The 20,511-nt window shown below is 51.4% G+C and overlaps 1 protein-coding gene across 1 annotated transcript; it reads right to left on the bottom strand.

Moving 5' to 3' along the window:
• Window positions 1–710: 710 nt before the first annotated feature.
• Znf366 (zinc finger protein 366) lies at window positions 711–20,388 on the bottom strand (the record flags this gene model as incomplete). Its single annotated transcript, XM_048368268.1, has 4 exons — window positions 711–1,850; window positions 4,759–4,933; window positions 16,228–16,419; window positions 19,090–20,388. Coding segments are annotated over 4 exons (2,199 nt in total), but the record flags the coding sequence as incomplete, so codon positions are not given.
• Window positions 20,389–20,511: the final 123 nt, after the last annotated feature.

The following is a 20,511-nucleotide window of genomic DNA, read 5'->3' as shown; positions in this document are numbered from 1 at the left end:
CAGCAGGGCCAGCGCTGCGCTCCGGAGGCTCCGGCAGGACTTAGGGAAAGCCTGGTCAGCGTGGAGGCTGAAGCTGAAACAGAAGTGGGTGGTGGAGGGGGTGCTGGGAAATCCAGAAATGGGCGAGGGTTACTGGTGGCCAGAGGCCAGGGAATCTTCCTCAATTGTGCCTCCACAAAAGACTCCGTGAGCCATTTTGAAACTAGCAATGCTGGAGGCGCCACGTTCTAATCAGTTAAAGCAGAATCTCAGGACTGTGGCCTTGGGTGCTCGTCCTTTTCTTTTTTTAATGGCACGAGGGTTTTAAACTCAGGATGTCAGGCTTGTTAGACTGGTGCTATACTACTTGAGCCATGCCTTCTACCTTGATTTTGGAAATGAGGTCTTTTTTGCTTTTCTGCCCAAGCTGGCCTTGAACCTGGATCCTCCAGATTTTAGCCTCCTCAGGAGTTAGTATTTCAGATATAAACCACCACCAGTGCCCATCTGCACTATTTTTTTCAGAAAGCTTCTTTAGGGGAGTCTCTGGTCTAGTCAGTGTTAAGAATATAGTTCACGACTGGTGTTGGTGCTTCATATCTATAATCATAGCTACGCAGGAGGCTGAAATCGAGGGAGAGAAGTTCAAAGCTAGGCCAGGAAGGAAAGTTTGTAAGACTCTCATCTCCAATTAGCTAACCCCCAAAAGCTGGAAGTGGAGTTATGGCTCAGTGGTAGAGCACTAGCCTTGAGCAAAAAAATGTCAGAGACAGTGTCCAGGCCCCAAGTTCAAGTCCTAGGACATGCACAGAAAAAGAGCAACCTTTCCCAGAGTTCATCATCCTGCAGTATTGCTAGTATTTTACTATTTGCTGAAGGCTATTTTTATATCTACAACTACTAATATGTTCTCCTATGTGGACAAAAAATAGTGTAACTTCCACAAATTCAACTAAACCGTTATTAATAAGGTCACACCTCAAACACGATAGTTTTTGTGGCAAGAAGGAAATTTACTGTGTGCTGAGTGCTAGTCAAAGGAAAACAACTTCTCACAGCACCTCAGAATCAGCTTGCAATCAACTAGATAGCTAGAAGAATATGCATAGTTTATTGCATGGCTGCGGCATAAAATGCCCTTGAAGGCGCTCCACGTGTGAAAGTGAGCGAGGCTGCAGTGGGACCTGAGATGCATTTCCATCACCTGCTCATTCAGCCTGAGCCATTTGTGAAGACTGACGCCCCTCTCCAATCCCCGGCAAACGGCTGTTCATGCAGAAAGCTGGATTTGAATGACCTACTTCTCATTTTCCAAAGGTAATTTAAAAACTCTCCACTTTAGATACCCAAAAGCACTGCTTGCTTTTCCATCTTTCTCTCCAGTAATTCTTTAAAACTCTCATCTCTGTGCTTGAAGTATAAGTAATCAGAAAACGAGGGGCCCCGCCGGGCACTCTGGAAAAACCCGAGGTGCTCATCCCTGCGGGCGCAGTCTCTCCCCCGGCTGCCCCCGGGGCCCTCGAGGTCCTTGTTCCTCTCCTCCTGTGCCTTGGGCCCGTCCTCCTCTTCCTCGCAGGCTTCCCCTGGCCCCTGAAGGCCCTGCTCAGGCTTGGTGGACAGATCCTGGGATGCACAGGACTGCTGGCTCTCCGGGGGCACAGCAGGGCTGAGGGGTTCTGCCTCAGAGCAATGGTCCCCATCCTCATCTTCCTCCTCCTCGTGGCAGGGGCTGCCCTGAGTGCTCTCTTCATCCGAATTGAACGGGGGCCTCTTTACCCCTCGCTTCTGGGACAGGTCGAAAGGCTCCTCCTGCTCCAGACCCCTCAGGACGCTGGCCGTCTGTGCCAGGGAGATTCTCCCCCTTCCCAAACCTGCGAGAGTAGAGAGAACTCAGCACCCAGGAAAAGCAGCAGGCCAGAGAGAGCTGGGGGTCAGTCGGTGGACGATATACTTGAAAATCAGGGCTGGGACTCTCCCTTAGCTTCTTCACTGAAGGCGGGCACTCTATAACTTGAGCCACACTCCTACTTCGGCTTTTTGCTGGTTAATTGAAGATAAAAGTCTCATGGACTTTCCTACCTGGGCTGGCTTTGAACTGTGATCCTCAGATCTCAGCCACCAGTGCAGCTAGGATTCTAGTAGGCATGAGCCCCCGGTGCCCAGATCCCACTGTCTATTTTAAAATGGGAGATTGCCGGTACAGACGTCCGGGGCAGACTCGCTGCAGGCAAGGTCTAAAGAATCCCACAGGGGGAATCTGGCCACTTCCCCAGAGCTTTGACAATGCCGTGGGCCTTGGCAATGGCGTTACTGAGACTCTCCGAGTGGAAAAGCAGCGGGAGACAGGAGCGCAGAATGCGAGGTTGCTGCTCACCGTGGTCTGATTCCAGCAAACATGGGAAGACAATGTTGGTATTTAAGTTGTGCTTCAACACACAGTGGTCCATACACACAAGGACCCATGTGTCGGTGACAAGGAAACTTACTTTATAAGCAGCAACCAGAAACCAATGGCCCTATAATTTTGCCTGTGGTGATGAGCAGGTGTCTATTCAGAAATCCTTGGATTCAGCCGGGCACCAATGAGTCATGCCTGGCTTACTCAGGAGGCTGAGATCTGAGGATTACGGTTCAAAGCCAGCCTCAGCAGGAGAGTCCGTGAGATTCTTACCTCCAATAAACTACACAGAAAAAAATCAGGAAGTGGTGTTATGGCTCACGTGGTAGAACACTAGCCCTGAGCACAAAGAGGCGTAGGGACAACACCCAGGCCCTGAGTTCAAGCCCCTGGATCAGAAAAAAGAAAGACAGGTTTGAATTGTGCCTGACCTCAGGCAGTTTATATAACTCATCCAGGCCTTGGTCTCTTCTTATATAAGACAAGAGTGTCTCTAGTGGATTTACACAAGTGAGCAATAATGCCCCTAATCTTTGCCCTGCCCTAGATTACGCTCAGGGTCAAAACGTGGTTCACATTCTTTTGTAAGTCCCATGGGTTACCCGCTTGCCTGGGGCACAGACCTGGAGGGCAATGCCGGGCTCAGTCCCCGGACTCAGCTCACTGTGCGGACAGGGCGGCATTTATTGCCTGTTTAGCACAGCAAGGGTTGATTAGGTGTCTAAGGAACAAGCTGCTGCTTCCAGTGGGTTTAAAACACAAAGTCTTGGCTGCCAAGGGCCCGGGGGCCATGAAGAAAGGAGGCCACAGCTTTTCATTAGTTCAGTTAAGACTCAGGGGGGGAGACATCAACCTCTGCTGTGCAGGGGGCAATCAGGAGGAAGGCTGTCCTTGCGTGAACCCGGAGGGGCGGCCTGGGCTGCTGGAAACACTTCTGTGTGTTAGAGAGCAGAGCTGCAGAGCCGGCCCGATGGCTCACACTGCTAATCCTAGGTACTCACTCAAGAGGCTGGGATCTGGGGATCATGGTTCAAAGCCAGCCTAGGCAAGAAAGTCTGTGAGACTTGTATCTCCAAAATAAACTACCCCCTTCCCCCAAGAAGTCAGAAACGGAACTCTGGCAAGTGGTAGAGCACGAGCCTTGAGCAAAATAGAAGCTCAGGGACAGCACTTAGGCACTGAGTTCAAGCCATACGACTGGCATGCACACACACACACACACACACACACACACACACACACACACAAGTTAGAAAAAGAAAAGCAGAAATGAAGTTAGGTGCCTGTAATCCTAGCCTGAGATCTGGAGGATTGTGGTTTGAAGCGAGCCTGTGCAGAAAAGTCTGTGAGACTCCATCTTGAAATGAATCAGGGAAATGCTCAACTGGGTACGTGGGTCGAGGGGTAGCACACTGGCTGTGAGAAGCAAGTTGAGCAAGAGCGCGAGGCCCGGAGTTCAAGCCACCTGAGCGGCCTCAGCTCCCACCTCCACCCCAAGAGGTACACTTGCTTTTTAAGAAGGTATGCCAGGCAGGGTGTGTCCTTCTGTGATCAGAGCATGTGGGAGGTGGAGGCAGGAGGATTGTGAGTTACAGGCCAGCCTGGGCTACTTAGCAAGACCCTGCCTCGAATGAATTATTACCTTTAATGAATCCATTCATTGGCAAGAAAAAAATCTCATGGCCTCTACCAGCAATATGCATACAACAGAGACTGAATGAGTAGGAAAGTCTGGGTTCAAATTCCGACTCTGCCCAAATTCTGTTGAGAAACCTTAGAAGCCCGTGTGCCTCGGTTTCCCATCTGTTAATTAGACAGGTGTTCCTCCAGTCCAGAGTGGCTACGGGGACTTAAGCGGCAGTGTCGGATCCCAAGGAACCCACAATGATAATGTTCCAAGAGGGCTAAGATTTCCTTTCGCTTATATCCTTCCAATCTCAGCACTACATTTTAGTAACCTGTGTCTGCCCTTACTCTTCCGCTGTGGTCTTAAAAAAAGTACATCCCCACCCCATATTTGTGTGCCAGTATTAGGGCTTGAACTAAGAGCCTTACACTCCCCCACTTGACCTTTCTGCTTAAGGCTTGGTGCTCTACCACGTGAGCCACACCTCCACTTCTGACCTTTTTCTATGGTTAATGGAAGGGAAGCATCTCCTGGACTTTTCTGCCTGGGCTGGCTTTGAACGCTGATCCTCAGGTCTCAGCCTCCTGAGAAGTTAGTACTGTAGGTGCAGTACCCAGCCCTCCCTCTCTCTCTCTCTCTCTTTTTTTTTTTTTAGCATGAATAATCCCCCAAGTAGTGCTCATAAAAGTGACTTTCCAGCCCTGCACCCTCGGCCACAGCAAGCAGGGGCTCTCAGCAGCAGCGGGGCCCTCACCTTGAGAGTGGAGGCTGCGTTCCATCACGCCGTGCTTGACCTTCATGTGGCGAGTCAGGTTTCCCTTCAGGGTGAACTTGCTCGGGCAGTAGAGGCACTTGAAGGGTTTGCTGTCCGAGTGTAGGTGCATATGGCCCATCAGGTTGTGCATCCGGTTGAACTCCTTCCCGCACAGCTGTTGGGGACGAGGGAGGAGAGCTGAGTGACCCCGCGGGGAGAGCCCCCCTCGGGGCCCGCGGCGGGGGTGGACACGGGGCCGCAGCGGATTCCACTCCGCTTGGATCTTGGCTCTTTAAACTGCTTCCAAAGAAAATCTGCCCTGGAAGTCGGGGAGGGGCTGGCTCTCGAGCCCCGGAGGTGAGCGGGGGAGGGAAGAATTCATGAGATGCGAGTGTCCAGGGATCTTTAAACTCAAAATAAAACTAGGAAAGCTTTGAAAGCTCTCGCGACTGAGTTGGCCCCAATAAACATGGCTGCCAACGTGGATCTCTTTAATAATAAGAAGAATACGCTGACAGGCTTAATGCTTAATCTGCAAGACGCTGGGCTAGGGTACGGCTCAAGTGGTAGAGTGCTTGGGCTACCAAGATCCTGCCTCAAATTAATTAGTTAATCTTTAAGCCATTCACTGGAAAAAAAACAACACATGCCTTTTCTGAGCAATGTGCAAAGACTGAGTAGGAAAAGTCTGCGTTCAAATCCGGACTTTGCTGCTGCTGTTCTGTTGACAAACACTAGAAGGCTCAGTACGTCAGTTTCCCCACAGGGTATGGTTCAAGTAGAAGCCTTGAGCTCAAACCCTACTACCCCCCCCCCCAAAAAAAAAGGAATAAAGAAGGTATTTCTCTAAGTCAAGGAATATCTGGCTTAATTCTTATAGCAATTCTATTAGATGGTCGTTTAATTTTATACATGGGCAAACTTAGGGCTTAACTCACTCGGCGAAGGCCCTCTGTTGTTAGAAAGTGCAGTTGGGATAAGATATTCAGACCTGGATGCCAGAGACCACAGGGCCAACCGCCATCCGTAGTGTGTTCTCCCCGCCCGGCCCTCTGACACACTGCATGTGGCTCGTTCTAATTTTCACTTTGCTAATTGTTGGGATGGATTTCCAAGTTCAAGGAACAAAGAGACAGTGAAGAAAGAAACATGTCCTTCCTCTGGCTGGAAGGAGTGAGAATATTATTTCAAAGTGAACGCACTCTATTCATCTTATTATTTCTGTTCCATCAACATGCCCATGCATGACAGGTCCACAGCGCTTCTCACACTTCTTCCCCAGGAGCAGAAAGCATAGAACCGATGCTGCTCTGGGGCGCTCTGCCGCCACACCTATGCTCTGTGGGATTTGAAAGCTCCAGCCCTTCCATGGCTATGCTACGAGAGGCAAAGAGGGATTTTGTGTTTGTGCTTAGTGTGGTAAAGGCAGAGACTTCTCTTTCTCCCAACCTCAGTTTTCCTGTCTCACTCAGAGATACTTTCAGGGACAAGGGTGGGAATTCTAGATTGAATTGACTTTGCTGGCACAAGGGTTTGAACTCAGGATCTTGTGCTCTCTTGGCTTGCTTGCTTTCCTTGATCAGCTGGTGCTCTACCACTCGATCCATGCCCCTAACCCCACCCCCAACGCCACCCCCAGCCTGGCTATATGCTTGTATCTCTTGAATTTTTCTACCCAGCTTGGCTTTGGACCTAAATCCTCTAGGCTTCAAGCTCCCGAGTAGCTAGGATTATAGGTGTGAAGTGCCTGCACCAAGCTCTAGATTGAATTCTCATTAATGCAAGCAATGTTTTCTTCAGGGAAATGAGAGCTGACCTGGCCTTGGAAGGAGAGTGAGATCTAACAAAGATGACCTGGGGAAATTAGCTAAAAGAACACTGGGTGGGGGCTGAAGGGTGGGTGGGCAGGGGTTGCACACTTATCACAGAATGAATGATTGTAGTTTTTGAACGATGCATATTTACAGACAATAAGTGTGTTTTCCCTTTTGCTTCCTTACTAGTGAGAGTGAATTTGGCATCCCAAATGGGTTCTAAACTTAGAATTATCTGTACCTCACATGCACTTGGAAATGGCGACCCGAGTCCTGGCGGTACAAATGCATGGCGGAGTGCTTCCTAGAAGTGCAAGGCTGGGGGCTCCATCCCCAGCACCCTCCCCCTCCTTCCACCAAAACAGTGACCTAAGACAACAAAACGATTCAAGAGTTGAACCCGCTCTACTTTCCACAAGAGAAGTGCCATGTGGGATGGTACTTATTTCACCTCTACTCTCAGTTCAGAGAATTCATTAGGCTCCCAATCTGTGGCTCCGTAGCATACATGAGGAAAGGCTTTTGTAAAGTTCTACTTATTCGCTTGGTCTACCCACTTCTCTATTATGGTGAAGGACTAAAAGCTTTGAGTCTAGAAGTCGTGCATTAAGTACTTCCAGCCACTGGTCAATTTTAGAAACAGTCCCCTTTATTTGGCCTTCAAGACGGCTCGCGGCTCTCTGGAGGTCGGCTGCATGCTGGCACGGCAGCCCATACTGGAGAGGAGTGGGATTCTCACCCCGAGAATGCTGCCTCTACCGTGGCTCTGCCCGCCTGTCTCACGTACCACGTTCAGTGCAAGGTGGGCCCTCATGAAGAATCTGCTGGGGGGGGGGGACACAGGGCAGCGGAAGAATGAACAGAAGACAAAGGCCCAGGTTGTACAGTGCACAGAGGAAGAGCGAAGCTGAAAGTTGGAAGACTCATCAGGCTACTGCACAAGTCCATTCAGAAATGGAACTCATGGTCCTCTGGGCTCCCCAAACATCACTGAAAACACAGAATGGGTGCCTTTCTCCCTCGACCCCTAGGATGGGAGAAGCTCTTCATTATCCTCTGTGGTTGTGGAGATGGCTGAAGCTGGGATTCAGCTTTAAGAATGTGCAGCAAGTCCTTGTTTTTGTTTGGACACAAGGCCTCTTCCTTGCCTGTTTCCACACACTGAAGTCTATCTTTTGCCCCAGGAAGGTGACTACCGCCGCGGAGTTAACGAAGAACTGCTTGCTGCTGACGTGCTTGTTCACTGGGACTTGGGGGTCGAGGTGGACCCTGCAACCCTCCCGCCCCATCATCTCCCCTCTCCCCAATTCCACACATGGAGGTACGCTCATCACAATGGCTACCTCTGGAGGTCAGCTAGGGTCTTCCTCAGCCTCAGACATGCTACCTTTCACCTCCCATTCTTATAGTCCCTTTGGGTTCTAGTGCCTTCCTGGATCAGTTCATCCAGTACTGATCTTCTTGGGACATTCTAGTGTTACATGGGACACTCGCCTATTAAAATGCTATTGTCACACCTACGTCACCCAAGACAGCCCGCTGTAGAACATGATGGCCAACTCTCCTGTGTGACTGATAAAGGATCCTGGAGTCTGATGCTGTTGGTAACTTACAATACATACTTGGATATTAGAGTTATCTTGCGTGGTTTACGGTAGCTTCATGGGCAGGCTAATGGGGAGTTTCTCCAGGGCAGTGGAGATGGGTCGACTCTGAAAGGTGTTTGGGGTCTCAAATGGTGTCCCAGGTTGTCTCCAATGCAAGGGCCACCTCAGGTTTCTTTGTAACTAACCTCAGTATCAAACACAGGGGTAAACACGTGGTACACTTGAGCATCTGAGCATTTGCTTAGGATTACAAGTAAATACGTCAGGAAAATACCTTTTTTTCCCCCTGATTCATAAAATTCTACAAAGCAACCATGGTCAGTTCTCTTCCTTTCCCCAATGAACCTATACCAATTAGTGTGTAAACTAAGATCCTTAACTGGCAGAGGGAAGGAGCTAATTAATTCAGGAATTTAGCTAGCTGGGCTCCATCCACACCTCAAAGACAGGTACTTAGCTTCCTCTTCCCAGCCTCTGACGTTTCTGAAAAGACTTCTTCATCTTCCTCAGGTTTTTCTACATGACAATGTGAAAGTATATAGAGATTTTGTGTGTGTGTGTGTGTGTGTGTGTGTGTGTGTGTGATCACACCTGTACTGAGGCTTGAACTCTTGCTTGGCTTTTTGGCTAAAGGCTGACAGTCTACCACTTGAACCATACCTTTACTTCCAGCTTTTTGCTGGTTAAGTGAAGATAAATGTCTCTCCAGTTTATGTGCCAATGCTGGCCTCAATGAGCAGTCCTCAGGTCTCAGCCTCCAGAGTAGCTAGGATTACAAGTGTCAGCCACTGGTGTATGGTTCTATAGATTTTAAAAATTGATTTATTTGTTTTGTCGGTCATGGGGCTTGAACTCAGAGCCTATGCACTATCTTGAGCATTTGGGCACAAGGCTAGAGCTCTATCACTTTGAGCCACAGTGCCATTTCTGGTTTTCTGGTGGTTTAACTGGAGATAAGTCTCTTTTAGATAGAGATTTTTTTTTACATCTCTGAAATTCAAAGAAAAGCTTTTATACTGTTAGCAAAGAGGGGAGCAGGGGGAGGCTGGGGCCAGCTAATGATGGCATCTTGGGGTAAAGTCTAAGCTCTAAACAAACCACAGTGTCAGGAGGAGTCAGACTGAAAGGAAGAAGAAAAGCTGAGACCGAGCATCCATCTTCTAGTTTCTTCTGTGGGGAAAAGAAGCATTAAGTTAGAACCTCCTTTATTCATGAGATATAAAGCCAGGATCTTGCTTCAGCCAGGGCTTAGTGGAATTCTGTAACGTGTATGTAAGATAGGTGTTACACAAGAAGCTAATGGCAGGGCTGGGGGCTCACGTTCGTCCTTCAGAAGGTCTCTTCAGCCAGGTTCCCTCCGCTGGAGCTCTACTGGGCAGCACCATGCCTCTGACAGTAAACTCCAGTTTAAGCCAGGCACCAGAGGCTCACACCTGTAGTCATAGTGACTCAGGAGGTTCAGTTCTAAGGATGGAGGTTCAAAACCAGCCTAGGGAGGAAATTCTATGAAACTCTTATCTCCAGTTAGCTAGCAAAAAAAATGTTGGAAGTGTAGGTGTGGCTCAAGTAGTAGAACACCACCAGCCTTGAGTAAGAAAGCTAAAGGACAGCACCCAGACTCTGAGTTCAAGCCCCAGTACCGGCACAATTAAACAACAGTAACAAAACAAATTGGAACAAGTCCCTTTAACAGTCCTTCTACAGTGATTTGTATGAGCCACTAGCTTCTGAGAAGACAGAGCAGAGAGGTAGCAATGAGTCAGAGAGAGAGACTTGCTTTATTCTTCTGTAACGTGCCAATAATAACTAGAATTTCTTATGAAGATGTTGAGGTAGATCCAATGGCATAATTAAAGGAAATAGTAAAAAAAAAAGTTTGATAAATATCAGCTCTTATTACTATTATGATACAGTCAACTCTTTTTAACATTTCAGAAATAGGCCTTTGAAGATGAGGGTGCTGTCTGTCCTTTTAAAGCTACTGATTTGAAGGACACATCAAAGGAAGGATGGAATGATGGACTCCCGTGTGAACACCTGCCGGGCAAGCCGTGAGAGGGCCTCACAGAAACACGGGCGCTTGTGCACACCCAGCTCACCCTAGGCCGCAGGCTTTGGGAGAGCCCGGCATCTGGCTCCCCCGTCCTCGGCCTGCCCTTGACCGAGCCGGCAGATGCTCTGCTTGCTCAAGGCCTCCTTGCCCTAGTCTCTTGGTGCTCTTTCTCCTGCAGATCCCAGGCCTAGGGGCACCTCTGGCAATCACTTCCCATGAGTCCTTGCGACAAGGCTGACAGCCAGCAGCTGCCACAGAGAGGTGGGCAGAGACAGGATGATGGCAGCCGCACTTGGCTGGGGCTAGAGGCCCTAAGGGCCACGAAGCAGCACGACCTCTCTGCAGTCGCCTGAGGTGAGCTTCAGCGCTGAGATGCCCCAGGAAGCCCCCGCCTTCCTATTTGGAGAGAAAAGGTCAAAGAGCTTCAGCTTGCCGTCCAGGAGAATGGCCTCCACTGAACTGCCCTTCCCTTCCATTCTTCTCCCCCTTCTTCTTTAGTAAGATGGGTGTTCCTTTCCTCAAAGGGACAGGGAGGCAGGGAGGGAGGGAGGGAGAGAGAGAGACTGTAAACTGTCCAAAGGACCGTGAGAAAACAGGAAGCTTTGAAAAGTACAAGAGAAAGCAAGATGAAATCTATTTGCAGGAGGGCCCCTGGGGACATGGGAGGCATTGTTAAGCAGGCAGTTCAGGCAGCTATATCCTTCCTTCTGCTGAGGACACTTTGCTGCCAAAAGGCTCCTATCTGGTCACTGCCTTAACCCTCTCCATGCCAGGCCCCAAACCCTGGCCCCAACCAAGAACTGGGCTCCACAAAGTGTCCCAGGTAATGGCTCTCCTTTATTTTTGAGCATCCAAGAATTTGAGAGGGAAACAGAGCCAGCTGGGCAGTTGGAAGTGAAGACCTTTTTCAGGGAGACCTCACCCCTCTTCTGCCTTCAGCCTTCTGCCCTGGGCTACCCATGACCTGGTGATTCATCACTTAGGCAGCTCCCGGTTTCACCCATCTCCAAAGAGAATTTGTCCCGGAAATTCTGGATGGCTGCTTTTCCTGGACAGGTTTTCCAAAGGCGGCAGCTGGTTCTTTGCTATTATGAAGTGCAGCCACTACAAGGACAGTATCCAAACCAACCGCTGCGTGCTTACGCAGAATCTGGGAAGCATATTTCTGAAACACGGCTTAAGTGTATGAGTGCAGGCCTCTGGACTAACTCCAGCTGGCTCCCAGCAAGAAGTCTAGAAGTTGAGCAAATAGCAAAAGAGTCCAGAAAAGCAGTAATTTATATCTCTCTCTATGTATACACATACATATAGGAGAGAGGTATGCGTGCGTGGGGGAGGGGGGAGAACCTTTCCTTTCCTCTTAATTTTCCATCCTCTCGTGAATGTCTGATCATGCCGTCCATGGACATTCTGCTCTCTGAAGACAGCTGTGTCCACAGAGCACAGAGCCAGAGAAACACTTTATGCTTTATGAATGTCAGAAAGAAATTTTAATGGTGAGAATCCCAAGAAACTAGAGCTTGCTGCTAAAGAATCTGTGTGTGTGTGTGTGTGTGTGTGTGTGTGTGTGTGTTAGTTGTTGGGTGGAATAACAGCCACAGCAGGCTGCAGCAACACCTGCTTCTCTTTCCCACCCATGTCAATCATGGGAAGAGAATAATTTCCCAGTTACCATGATCAAACCTGGAATTAGTTGTCTGGGCCTGCTCTCCAACATCAACATCATGGCCAGCCAGCCATTTGTCTCAGTTGGCTTTGGATTGCCTAGCCATGAGCAAAAGGCCTCCCTCTTTCCAAACTCCCTGTCCCCCACCGCCTCCACCCAGGGCCGGATTTCTAAGAACCCAGCACAACATGGATGGAAGAAACCACAGAACACCATCTTAAAAGCTCTATCTTGGGCCAGGAGTTTGGCCTAGTGGTAGAGTGTTTGCCTAGAATGCATGAAGCCCTGGGTTCAATTCCTTGGTATCAAATATACAGAAAAGGCCAAAAGTGGCACTGTGGCTCAAGTGGTAAAGTGCTAGCCTTGAGCAAAGAGCTCAAGGACAGGGATCAGGCCCTGAGTTCAAGTCCCAGGACTGGCAAAAAAAAAATCTAGCTTTACAAACACAAAGAACTTGTTGTATCAACTCTAAACTCAAACATACTCCGAAAGTCTTTTGAAATGAGCAGGGATGGTGGTACACAAAGGACACCAAGCAAAGTGACATTCTGCATAGAGATTACAACAGGGGGGAGGAGAGGGAAGATCTGCTGGTGAAAGTGGAGACACGTCTGGTTCTTTCCAGAAGGCTCTTGATCAAGGTGACAACCCACCGCTGTCTCAGAGGTGTCTATAAATGGAGCAGCAGGGACACCCAAGTCTGACAAAACTCCCTGTAGCGCCAGCTCTTTGGGTCTAACAGCAGATACTCTCTAGGCAGTCTTTTCACCTATAATGCGGCCTCTGAGAGAACAGAGCCCCCAGAAGTGACCCTTGAAGATGACTAGTCTAATCCCTGTGCCAGGTCCATCTATCATTGTGAAGTATAAACTGTGCATCAGTCAAAGATGACATTCCACTTTATACATACTCGTTATATGACCTGGTGATGTGGACCACGCAGCCAGAGACTAGTCAGCTCTCAGGGAAGAGGTAAATCAAGTTTCTGGGCCCTAAAGTTGTGCTTGGACCCTGTCTGGTGTCCCGTCACTGGGTAGAGGAGGGCTTCTCTGGACCTGTCTGGTGTCCCGTCACTGGGTGGAGGAGGGCTTCTCTGGATCTGTCTGGTGTCCCGTCACTGGGTGGAGGAGGGCTTGTCTGGGGGGGGGGGGGGGGACACGGGGCACCCAGGGAGCGGACTCAGCTTCACTGTGCTCACGATGCCTTGTTCTGTGCAGTGTTTATGCACTGCTCTAGGGAGTCCTCGAGATCTTCAGGTTCTACCTGGCAGATCCTTGAGGGCAGAGAAGCAGATGTGTCCCAAAGCCCTCAAATCTCACACGGCCTGTACTGGCTCTGCCCTACATTCACCTCCATCCCAGAGGCATTTTCTGCCCAGTTATATCCCTACTGCTGGACCAGAAGGGCAGAGGCACAAGTGGGAGACAGCTGTATTGGAAAGACGGGGGCAGGGGGGATTGTGGTTGTTTTTAGGAGAAATTAGATAATGAGCCCTTTCATATTTTTCCAACTTTACTCCAATAATAGTTGAGGTTTTTTTTTTTAATACAGTGTTTGCTTGAAGTCTGAGAGTAAATGCAACACAGGGAATGAAGATTAGCGCACAGACTCTGTCTGCACCTCCATCGTAGTGGACAGTAACACCCCGCAGGAGAGGCAGCTGTTACGTGTGAAATGGCTGGGGCTCAGTGGAGATGGAAATAAGTAAGGGCCTCCGGGCAGAGAGAAAAGCAGCTCTACGAAGTCCTCCAGTGCCCCGCCCCCCCATGCGATACGGCCCTCACCGCCTCAGAACGGCCTTGAATTTAAGTCAATGCCCTGGTTTTACTATTGGGAATTATTTACTACTACTACTATCATCATCAGTGCTGGTATTGGGGCTTGAACTTAGGCACTGGGCACTGTTCCTTAGCTTTTTTCTTTTTTGGTCAGTCCTGGGGCTTGAACTCAGGGGCTGGGCTCTGTCCTTGAGTCTCACTGATCTCAAGGCTAGTGCTTTACCACTTGAGCCATAGCGTCACTTCTGGCTTTTTCTGTGTAGGTGGTACTGAGGAATCGAACCCAGGGCTTCATGCATGCTAGGCGAGCACTCTACCACTAAGCCACATTCCCAGCCCTCCTTAGCTTTTTCATTCAAGTCTTGTTCTTCTATCACTTGAGCCACAGCTCCACTTCTTTTTGTGGTGAATAAGAGATACAAGTCTCATAGACTTTCCTGCCCAGTCTGGCTTTGAACCTCAATCCTTAGATTTCAGCCTCCTAAGTAGCAAGGATTCCATGAAAACTTGAGCTACTAGAGCTCGGCTTAGAATTCTTAATAATGTCTGAACGAGGGGTTTTGCATCTATACTCTGCATTGGGCCCTGAAGATTATGCAGCTCATCCTGCATGCCACTTCCTCCTCCTCTAGCTGAATCAAGATGGACAGAAACTGACTGTCAAATCGCTGCGCACTTGGAGGAAAGGAGGGGAAACAGACGTGGGCGGCAGGAAGCGGGCGGGGGGAGAAGGCTCCCTCTCCCACCCCAGGACAATACCCGCATGGTCTAGGGAAGCTCTGGTGCCTGACCCCTCACCCCGTTCACGAGTTGCCAACACAGGAAAGAAGTCCACTTCACAGGGGGTTCCTTAAAGCAGGGGACTTACTGCAGAGGGGTGGAAGCACCATCGGCCTCTGGAAGTAGGGAACCCCACTTCAGGAAGAGAGGTCCACGGAGTGTCATCTGTACCCCGTGCATGGAGGCGAGAGAGGAAATCTTCCGTTTCAAACAGAAGAGCCCTCTCTGCGGATGTGCGAGGGTGTGATTTCCCTGTCTCGCCCAGCTCTCCGGTGGTGACAAGGATGACACTTGCCAGAACAATCCTTAAACTAGCCAATCCTGAGCAAGACTCCTGCTCTTTCAGAAGCAGAGGCGACAAGAGTCCCGGGGTGGGAATCACCTCCGGAGGCCTGAAGGCTCCGTCAGTGCCTCGTGGGTTACACATTTCCAGCTCATGTATTTTCTTGGCTGATGAAATAAAAAGCCGGCAAAGGTAATCTGACAGATATGAACCAACATGCTCACTGCGTGTGACTATCTTTAGATGGCTATGCTCAGTTATTTCTTAGCTAGAACAAGCATTTCTGAGGTCTTCTCGAGGACTAATTCTGGAGTCCCTTTCTTCTCTTCTAGATTTATTTACTCATGAGGTACCTGGAGGTTGAACTCAGGGTCCCCCTTGCTGGGAAAGTGCTTTAACACTTGGGTCGTGCCTCTAGCCTTCTATAGTTAAGAACATTTTAAATTGGCACGTAAGACTTCTACATATTTATGGGGCATAATGTGACACTTGGATTCATATACACAACATGCATATGAATTCGTATACCCATCACCTCAAACTTGTTTTATTTATTAGTGTTGAGAACATTTAAAAGTGCTTCCTCTGGCTATTTTGAAATAAAAAATAAATTCTTATTAATTAATACTTGGCTGTGCTGTGGAATGCTAGGACTTAGTCCTCCCGTCTACCTGTAATTTTGTACTCCTCATCAACCTCTCTCTCCACATCTACTTCCTATTCCCAGCCACGACTATTCTCTACTTCTATGAGGTCAACCTATTTAGCTTCTGCCTATGGGTGAGCACATGCAGTATCTGTCTTCCCATGCCTCGTTTATTTCATTTAGGCTTATGTATATTATCACAAATGATGGGATGTCCTTTCTTTAGTGCCGAACAGTCAAATTGTATACATATACCAAATCGTCCATCCATCCATCCATCCATCCATCCACCCTCCGACGGACACACACATTGATTCCGTACCTTCACTACAGTGACTAGTGCGGTAACTATCATAAGGTCTAGCAATCTGCCATTGATCATATATCCAAAGGGAAGGAAATAAGCATACCACCTACCCTTTTCCTCTTCTCTGGGAGGCCTGTCTTCAAATATGAAGGTCCAGCCCAAAGGTCAGACAGGTAAAGGGACAGAGAGTTGTACTAACAATTTCTGAGTGCTTTCTAGGTTCTCCTCACTGGATTGTAGAGGTAGAGTGTCCCAGATGGCCTCTGCATTCTAGAACAGGAATGTTCCACAGACTAGCCCATCCTCCTGAAGACCTTTCCTCCACGGATACCACAAGAAAATAGCCAGGGCAGGTTCTCTGGGGTCCAGTCAAGGCTGGTACATGCACAGGTGTGGTGAAAAGAGGAACAGATGGGACCCGAGATTGGCCACAGGCCCACTCGGAGCCTCTGAACAAACAGAGTGGAAGCGTCCCTGGGGACTGTTGCCCACTGGGCCTTTGCTCTGCCCTCTTGAGTCGCCCCTCTGTACCCACCTTGCACTTGAAGGGCTTCACATCCGAGTGGACGATCATGTGTGCCTTGAGGGTTTGCTTCTGCACGAAGCTCTTGTAGCACAGGTGGCACTGGTAGGCACGGATGTTGGTATGGATCAGCACGTGTCTCTTCATGTTGGCCAGCAAGGTGAACTCCCGTCCACAGATCCCACATTTGTGCTCCTTCACACCCTGGGGAGGCAAAGTTCAAAGGCACGTGCAGTGAACAGGGAGCAGAAGTGAAGGCAATGTTCATGTTCGAAGCCACGCTCCAAAGAGCGTGTCAGTTTCGTTAAGTTACTACTTCCCTGAAAAGCGTTGCTTATAGAATCCAGGTTTTAAATTTTTGAGCGGGAGCTGGGTGCCAGTGATTCACATCTACAATCCTGGCTACTCAAGAGGATGCAGTTTGAGGTGCAAAACCAGCTTGGGCAGAAAAGTCTGTGAGACCCTTATCTCTAATTAACTAGCAAAAGCTGGAAGTAGATCTGTGGCTCTCAAGTGGCAGAGTGCCAGCCTTGAGGGGAAAAGCTGAAGGACAGTTCCTGGGTCTGAATTCAAGACCCAGTACCCTCCAAGAAAGAAAGACAAGAAAAGAGAAGGAAAGAAGGAAGAAAGAAAGGAAGGAAGGGGAAGGGACAGGAGAAAGGAAAGGAAAGAAAGAAAAAAACAAAACAAAAAGCCCTGAGCACCTTAAACTAGCCAGACCACTAGGGGGGAAAAGCTGTTGTTTTTGTTATTCTTAATGCTCTACAATAACAGTTTGAATGGATTAATAGGATTTTGGCAGGAGCACTGTAGATGATAAAGTGAAATGAGTCTGTAATCTAGATTTCATGATAATGAAAAAGTCACATCTAAACTGACATCATTTCCCATAGGAAAGCCAGGTCCTCCCAGACTAGAAAGGGACTAGGAAAGTCTCACAAAGGGACTGGAACATCCCAAGAAGAGTGATTTATCATCAACTACAACCTGACCAACCCTTTCCAGTGGAGCCCCTGAGCTACCCCAAGCCACATTGACCCGGGGAACATGCTTTTGGACTCCCCATAATCCAGCTGAAACTTGTCGAGGGACAGCTTCCTGAACAGAAATAGCACAGAAATTTCACTAGTTGCCTTGCTATGTGTAAAGTGCTAGAAAATGTGAGCATTCTGGCTCTCAATGAAGAGCATTCAAGGAGACCAACAGCCAGAGTAGAGTATTAACTAATCTTGACTAGCTGTCACTTCCTGAAACCCTCTGTGAAAGATGTAGAATGTCCTTTGTTTTTTTTCACTTCCTTCCCTCCCTCTCTCCCTCTTCCCTTCCCTGTCCCTTCTTTTAAGATGGAGATTTCACTATGGTAACCAAGCTGATCTCAAATTCATGGGACTCAGTAATCCTCCTGCCTCAGTCTCCCAAGTAGCTGGGAATACAGGCATGTTCCACCATGCCTGGCTTATTTCCAAGATCGATGTCACGTATTTTTACCTGCCTTATCCTCACACTTCAACCCCTGCCATTACCACCTCCTGAGTAACTGGACTGCACCTGTGCCTTTCCACGCCCATCTGGTTGTTTGCAGAATTCTTTAGGGAAACTTCTATGTCCTAAGAGGAGCTGGCACAAAAGGCAAGAGAATAGCAGCTGACACCACCTAATGAAAATGCATTTGTTCCCTGCATCAAAGAAAACCTATTTCAGACACCAGGCTGTTTCTCCCATTGGAGCTTCATTCCCTAATATCTTATAGAATCTCTATGTCTAAAATGCTCAAATGCACCCGACGCCTTTCTACATGCACAGGAGCTCCTGATTTAAGTGAAATAAGTCCCTTTTGTGTCGGAGTCCAAGGCCGCATCCTTTGTTGATGGCTCCTGCCCTGGGCAGGTGACTCCCCTCCAATGGCACCTACAGGTGCCTTTTGACAAGGTGCCCTAGACAAGCAGAACCCACAAGGCAGCCTCGCTTTCCTCTCTACTGTGCAATTCTGTGTTTTGTCCTACCCTGCCACATGAATCCCAGGAAAGCTCTGTGGAAGAGAGGCACTGTCTCCGCTGGGTGAGGTCCTATGCTGATGTATTGGAACTGAAGAACGTTTTAGACACTCTTTCTACAAGTCTTTCCTGCCAAGAAAACCCCTGAAGTCAAAGGTGAAAGGGGGGTGGGGTGGGCAATACCTCCCCGTTGGCAGGTCAAAGGTCAAAGCAGACCCAGGCCAGCCGGGCAAAGGGGGGTGATGTCACGGACACCCACCAGAGCCTTGTTTGGCTCCGCCTGGAGGCCTCTCGCATGGTGGTTACAGACTGGGCTGAGTTCAGGATACCGTCCTGCTGGGCCTGTCTTTCTCCCCGGTGACCTAAGCCCGGGGAGGCCAAAATTGCCTCCTACTCTAACTCCACAGGCTCAACCCCGGGGCAGCACAGGCCCCGGCGGGCGGGACGGGCCAGGCTCGGCTCCGCTCGGGGCCACCCGAACAGGAAGCAGGCCTCCCGCGGGAGTGAGCAAGCCACCCGAAGGGCTGCTGCGGCCAGGGGCGGAGTGACTCCTCCACGAGGCTCCCGGCTGCGGCCCAGGCAAGGGCCTGCCCGCCCCGAATGAAGCTTCTGGAAAGCGGATTCCAGGGATTCTTGGGGAGCGAGGCGGCAAGGGCTTCGACCGGCAGCTGTTTCCTTCATCCTTCCTCACTCCTCTCGGAGCGCCTGCATTGTTCGCTTTCGGGCCCCCTCGAGCCCGGCGGAAGGCCTTGGCCGGGGCCTGCGGTGGGGTGAAGGGCCTCGGGGTGCGGGGGGCGGGTGCCTCTGGCCCCGGAGGGGGCAGCCACGCCGCCGCCGAGGTTCCCCCCCACCCCCTCCCCCCGCCCCCCCCCCGCGGTACCTTGTGGGTGAGCGCGTGCTGCTTGAGGTGGTGGGGCTGCACGAACTCCATGCCGCACTCGGAGCAGATGTAGGGCCGGATGTCCTTGTGCTTCATCATGTGGTTCTGCAGCTGGCTGGGGTACTGGAAGGCCTTGTCGCAGTCGGCGCAGCGGTACTGGACGGGGCCGCGGTGCGCGGCGAGGTGGCGCTTGAGCTGCGCGAGCGTGGGGAAGTCGAGGCCGCACTCGACGCACACGTGGTCGCGCGCGCCCGCGTGCTTGGCCTCGTGGGCGCGGAGCTCGCTCGGGTAGGCGAAGCCGCGGCCGCAGACGCGGCAGCTGTGCGGCTTGACGGCGCCGTGCTGCATCATGTGGCGCTTGAGGTGGCTGGTCTGCGTGAAGGCCTTGCGGCAGACGCGGCACTGGTGCGGGCGCGCGCCCTGGTGCGTGAGCAGGTGCGTGTGCAGGTGGCTGAGCTGCTTGAAGAGCTTGCCGCAGCGCGCGCACGCGTGCGGCTTCACGCCGCGGTGGCCCAGGATGTGCGTCACCAGGTTGTACTTGGACGTGTACGACTTGTCGCAGCTCGGGCACTGCCAGCGCTTCTGCGGCCCGCCCACGTCCACCAGGTAGCTGTCGTCGATCTGCACGTTCACGTCCACGCGCTGCGCCCGGGGCGGGGCCGGGGCGGGGCCGGGGGCGGGGCCGGCGCCGGGGGCGGGGCCGGCGCCGGGGGAGGGGCCTGCTCCGGGAACGCCCACGGCCGGCGGAGGCCCCGGCGGGAAGGCCGACGCCGCCACCAGGAACGGCAGCACCAGCCCCGCGGGCAGCTTGGGGTAGTAGGGGTAGGGCGCGGGCAGGAAGGCGGGCGGCGCCCACACGGCGCTGGGCCGCAGGGGCTCCTGCTTGACGGCCTTGCCCCCCGGCGGGGGCTCCGGGGCGCGGCAGAGCTGGAAGCCCGCGTGGCACAGGTCGATCATGTGGGAGCCGCCGCCGTCGGGGTGCGCGGCCCGCCGCGGCGGGGGCGGGGGGGGCGGCGGCGGCGGTGGGGGGGGCAGCGTGGGGAGGTCGGGGGGTCCCCGGCCCCGGGGGGCGTCCTCCGCCGGGCGGGCCGAGGGCATCTTGGTGGGCATGCTCTTCCGCTTCCGCGAGCCCCCGCCCTCGAAGACCCCCGGGAACTCCTCCAGATCGCCCGCCGCCGCCGCCGCCGCCGTCGGGGGCGGCTCGTACCGGAACGGGGAGAAGGGGCCCCGCAGGGCGCCCGGGAAGGGGTGTCCGGGGGGCGCCCTCCCGCGGGCGGGCGCGCCGGGGCCCTCCGCGCCCGGGCCCAGGTCCTCGTCCTTGACCGTCTGCAGGGCCTTCTGCATCCTGGGCCGGCTCCCTGGGAACAGAAGGGAGAGGCCGAGTGGGGGTGAGGGTCTCCTTGTCTGTTTGACCCCCAGCCC

This window comes from Perognathus longimembris, chromosome 19 (genome assembly GCF_023159225.1).
Source record: "Perognathus longimembris pacificus isolate PPM17 chromosome 19, ASM2315922v1, whole genome shotgun sequence".
In the NCBI taxonomy this organism is placed as follows: domain Eukaryota; kingdom Metazoa; phylum Chordata; class Mammalia; order Rodentia; family Heteromyidae; genus Perognathus; species Perognathus longimembris.
The sequence above is the reverse complement of the archived record's forward strand: the minus strand, read 5'-3'. Positions and strand labels throughout refer to the sequence as shown.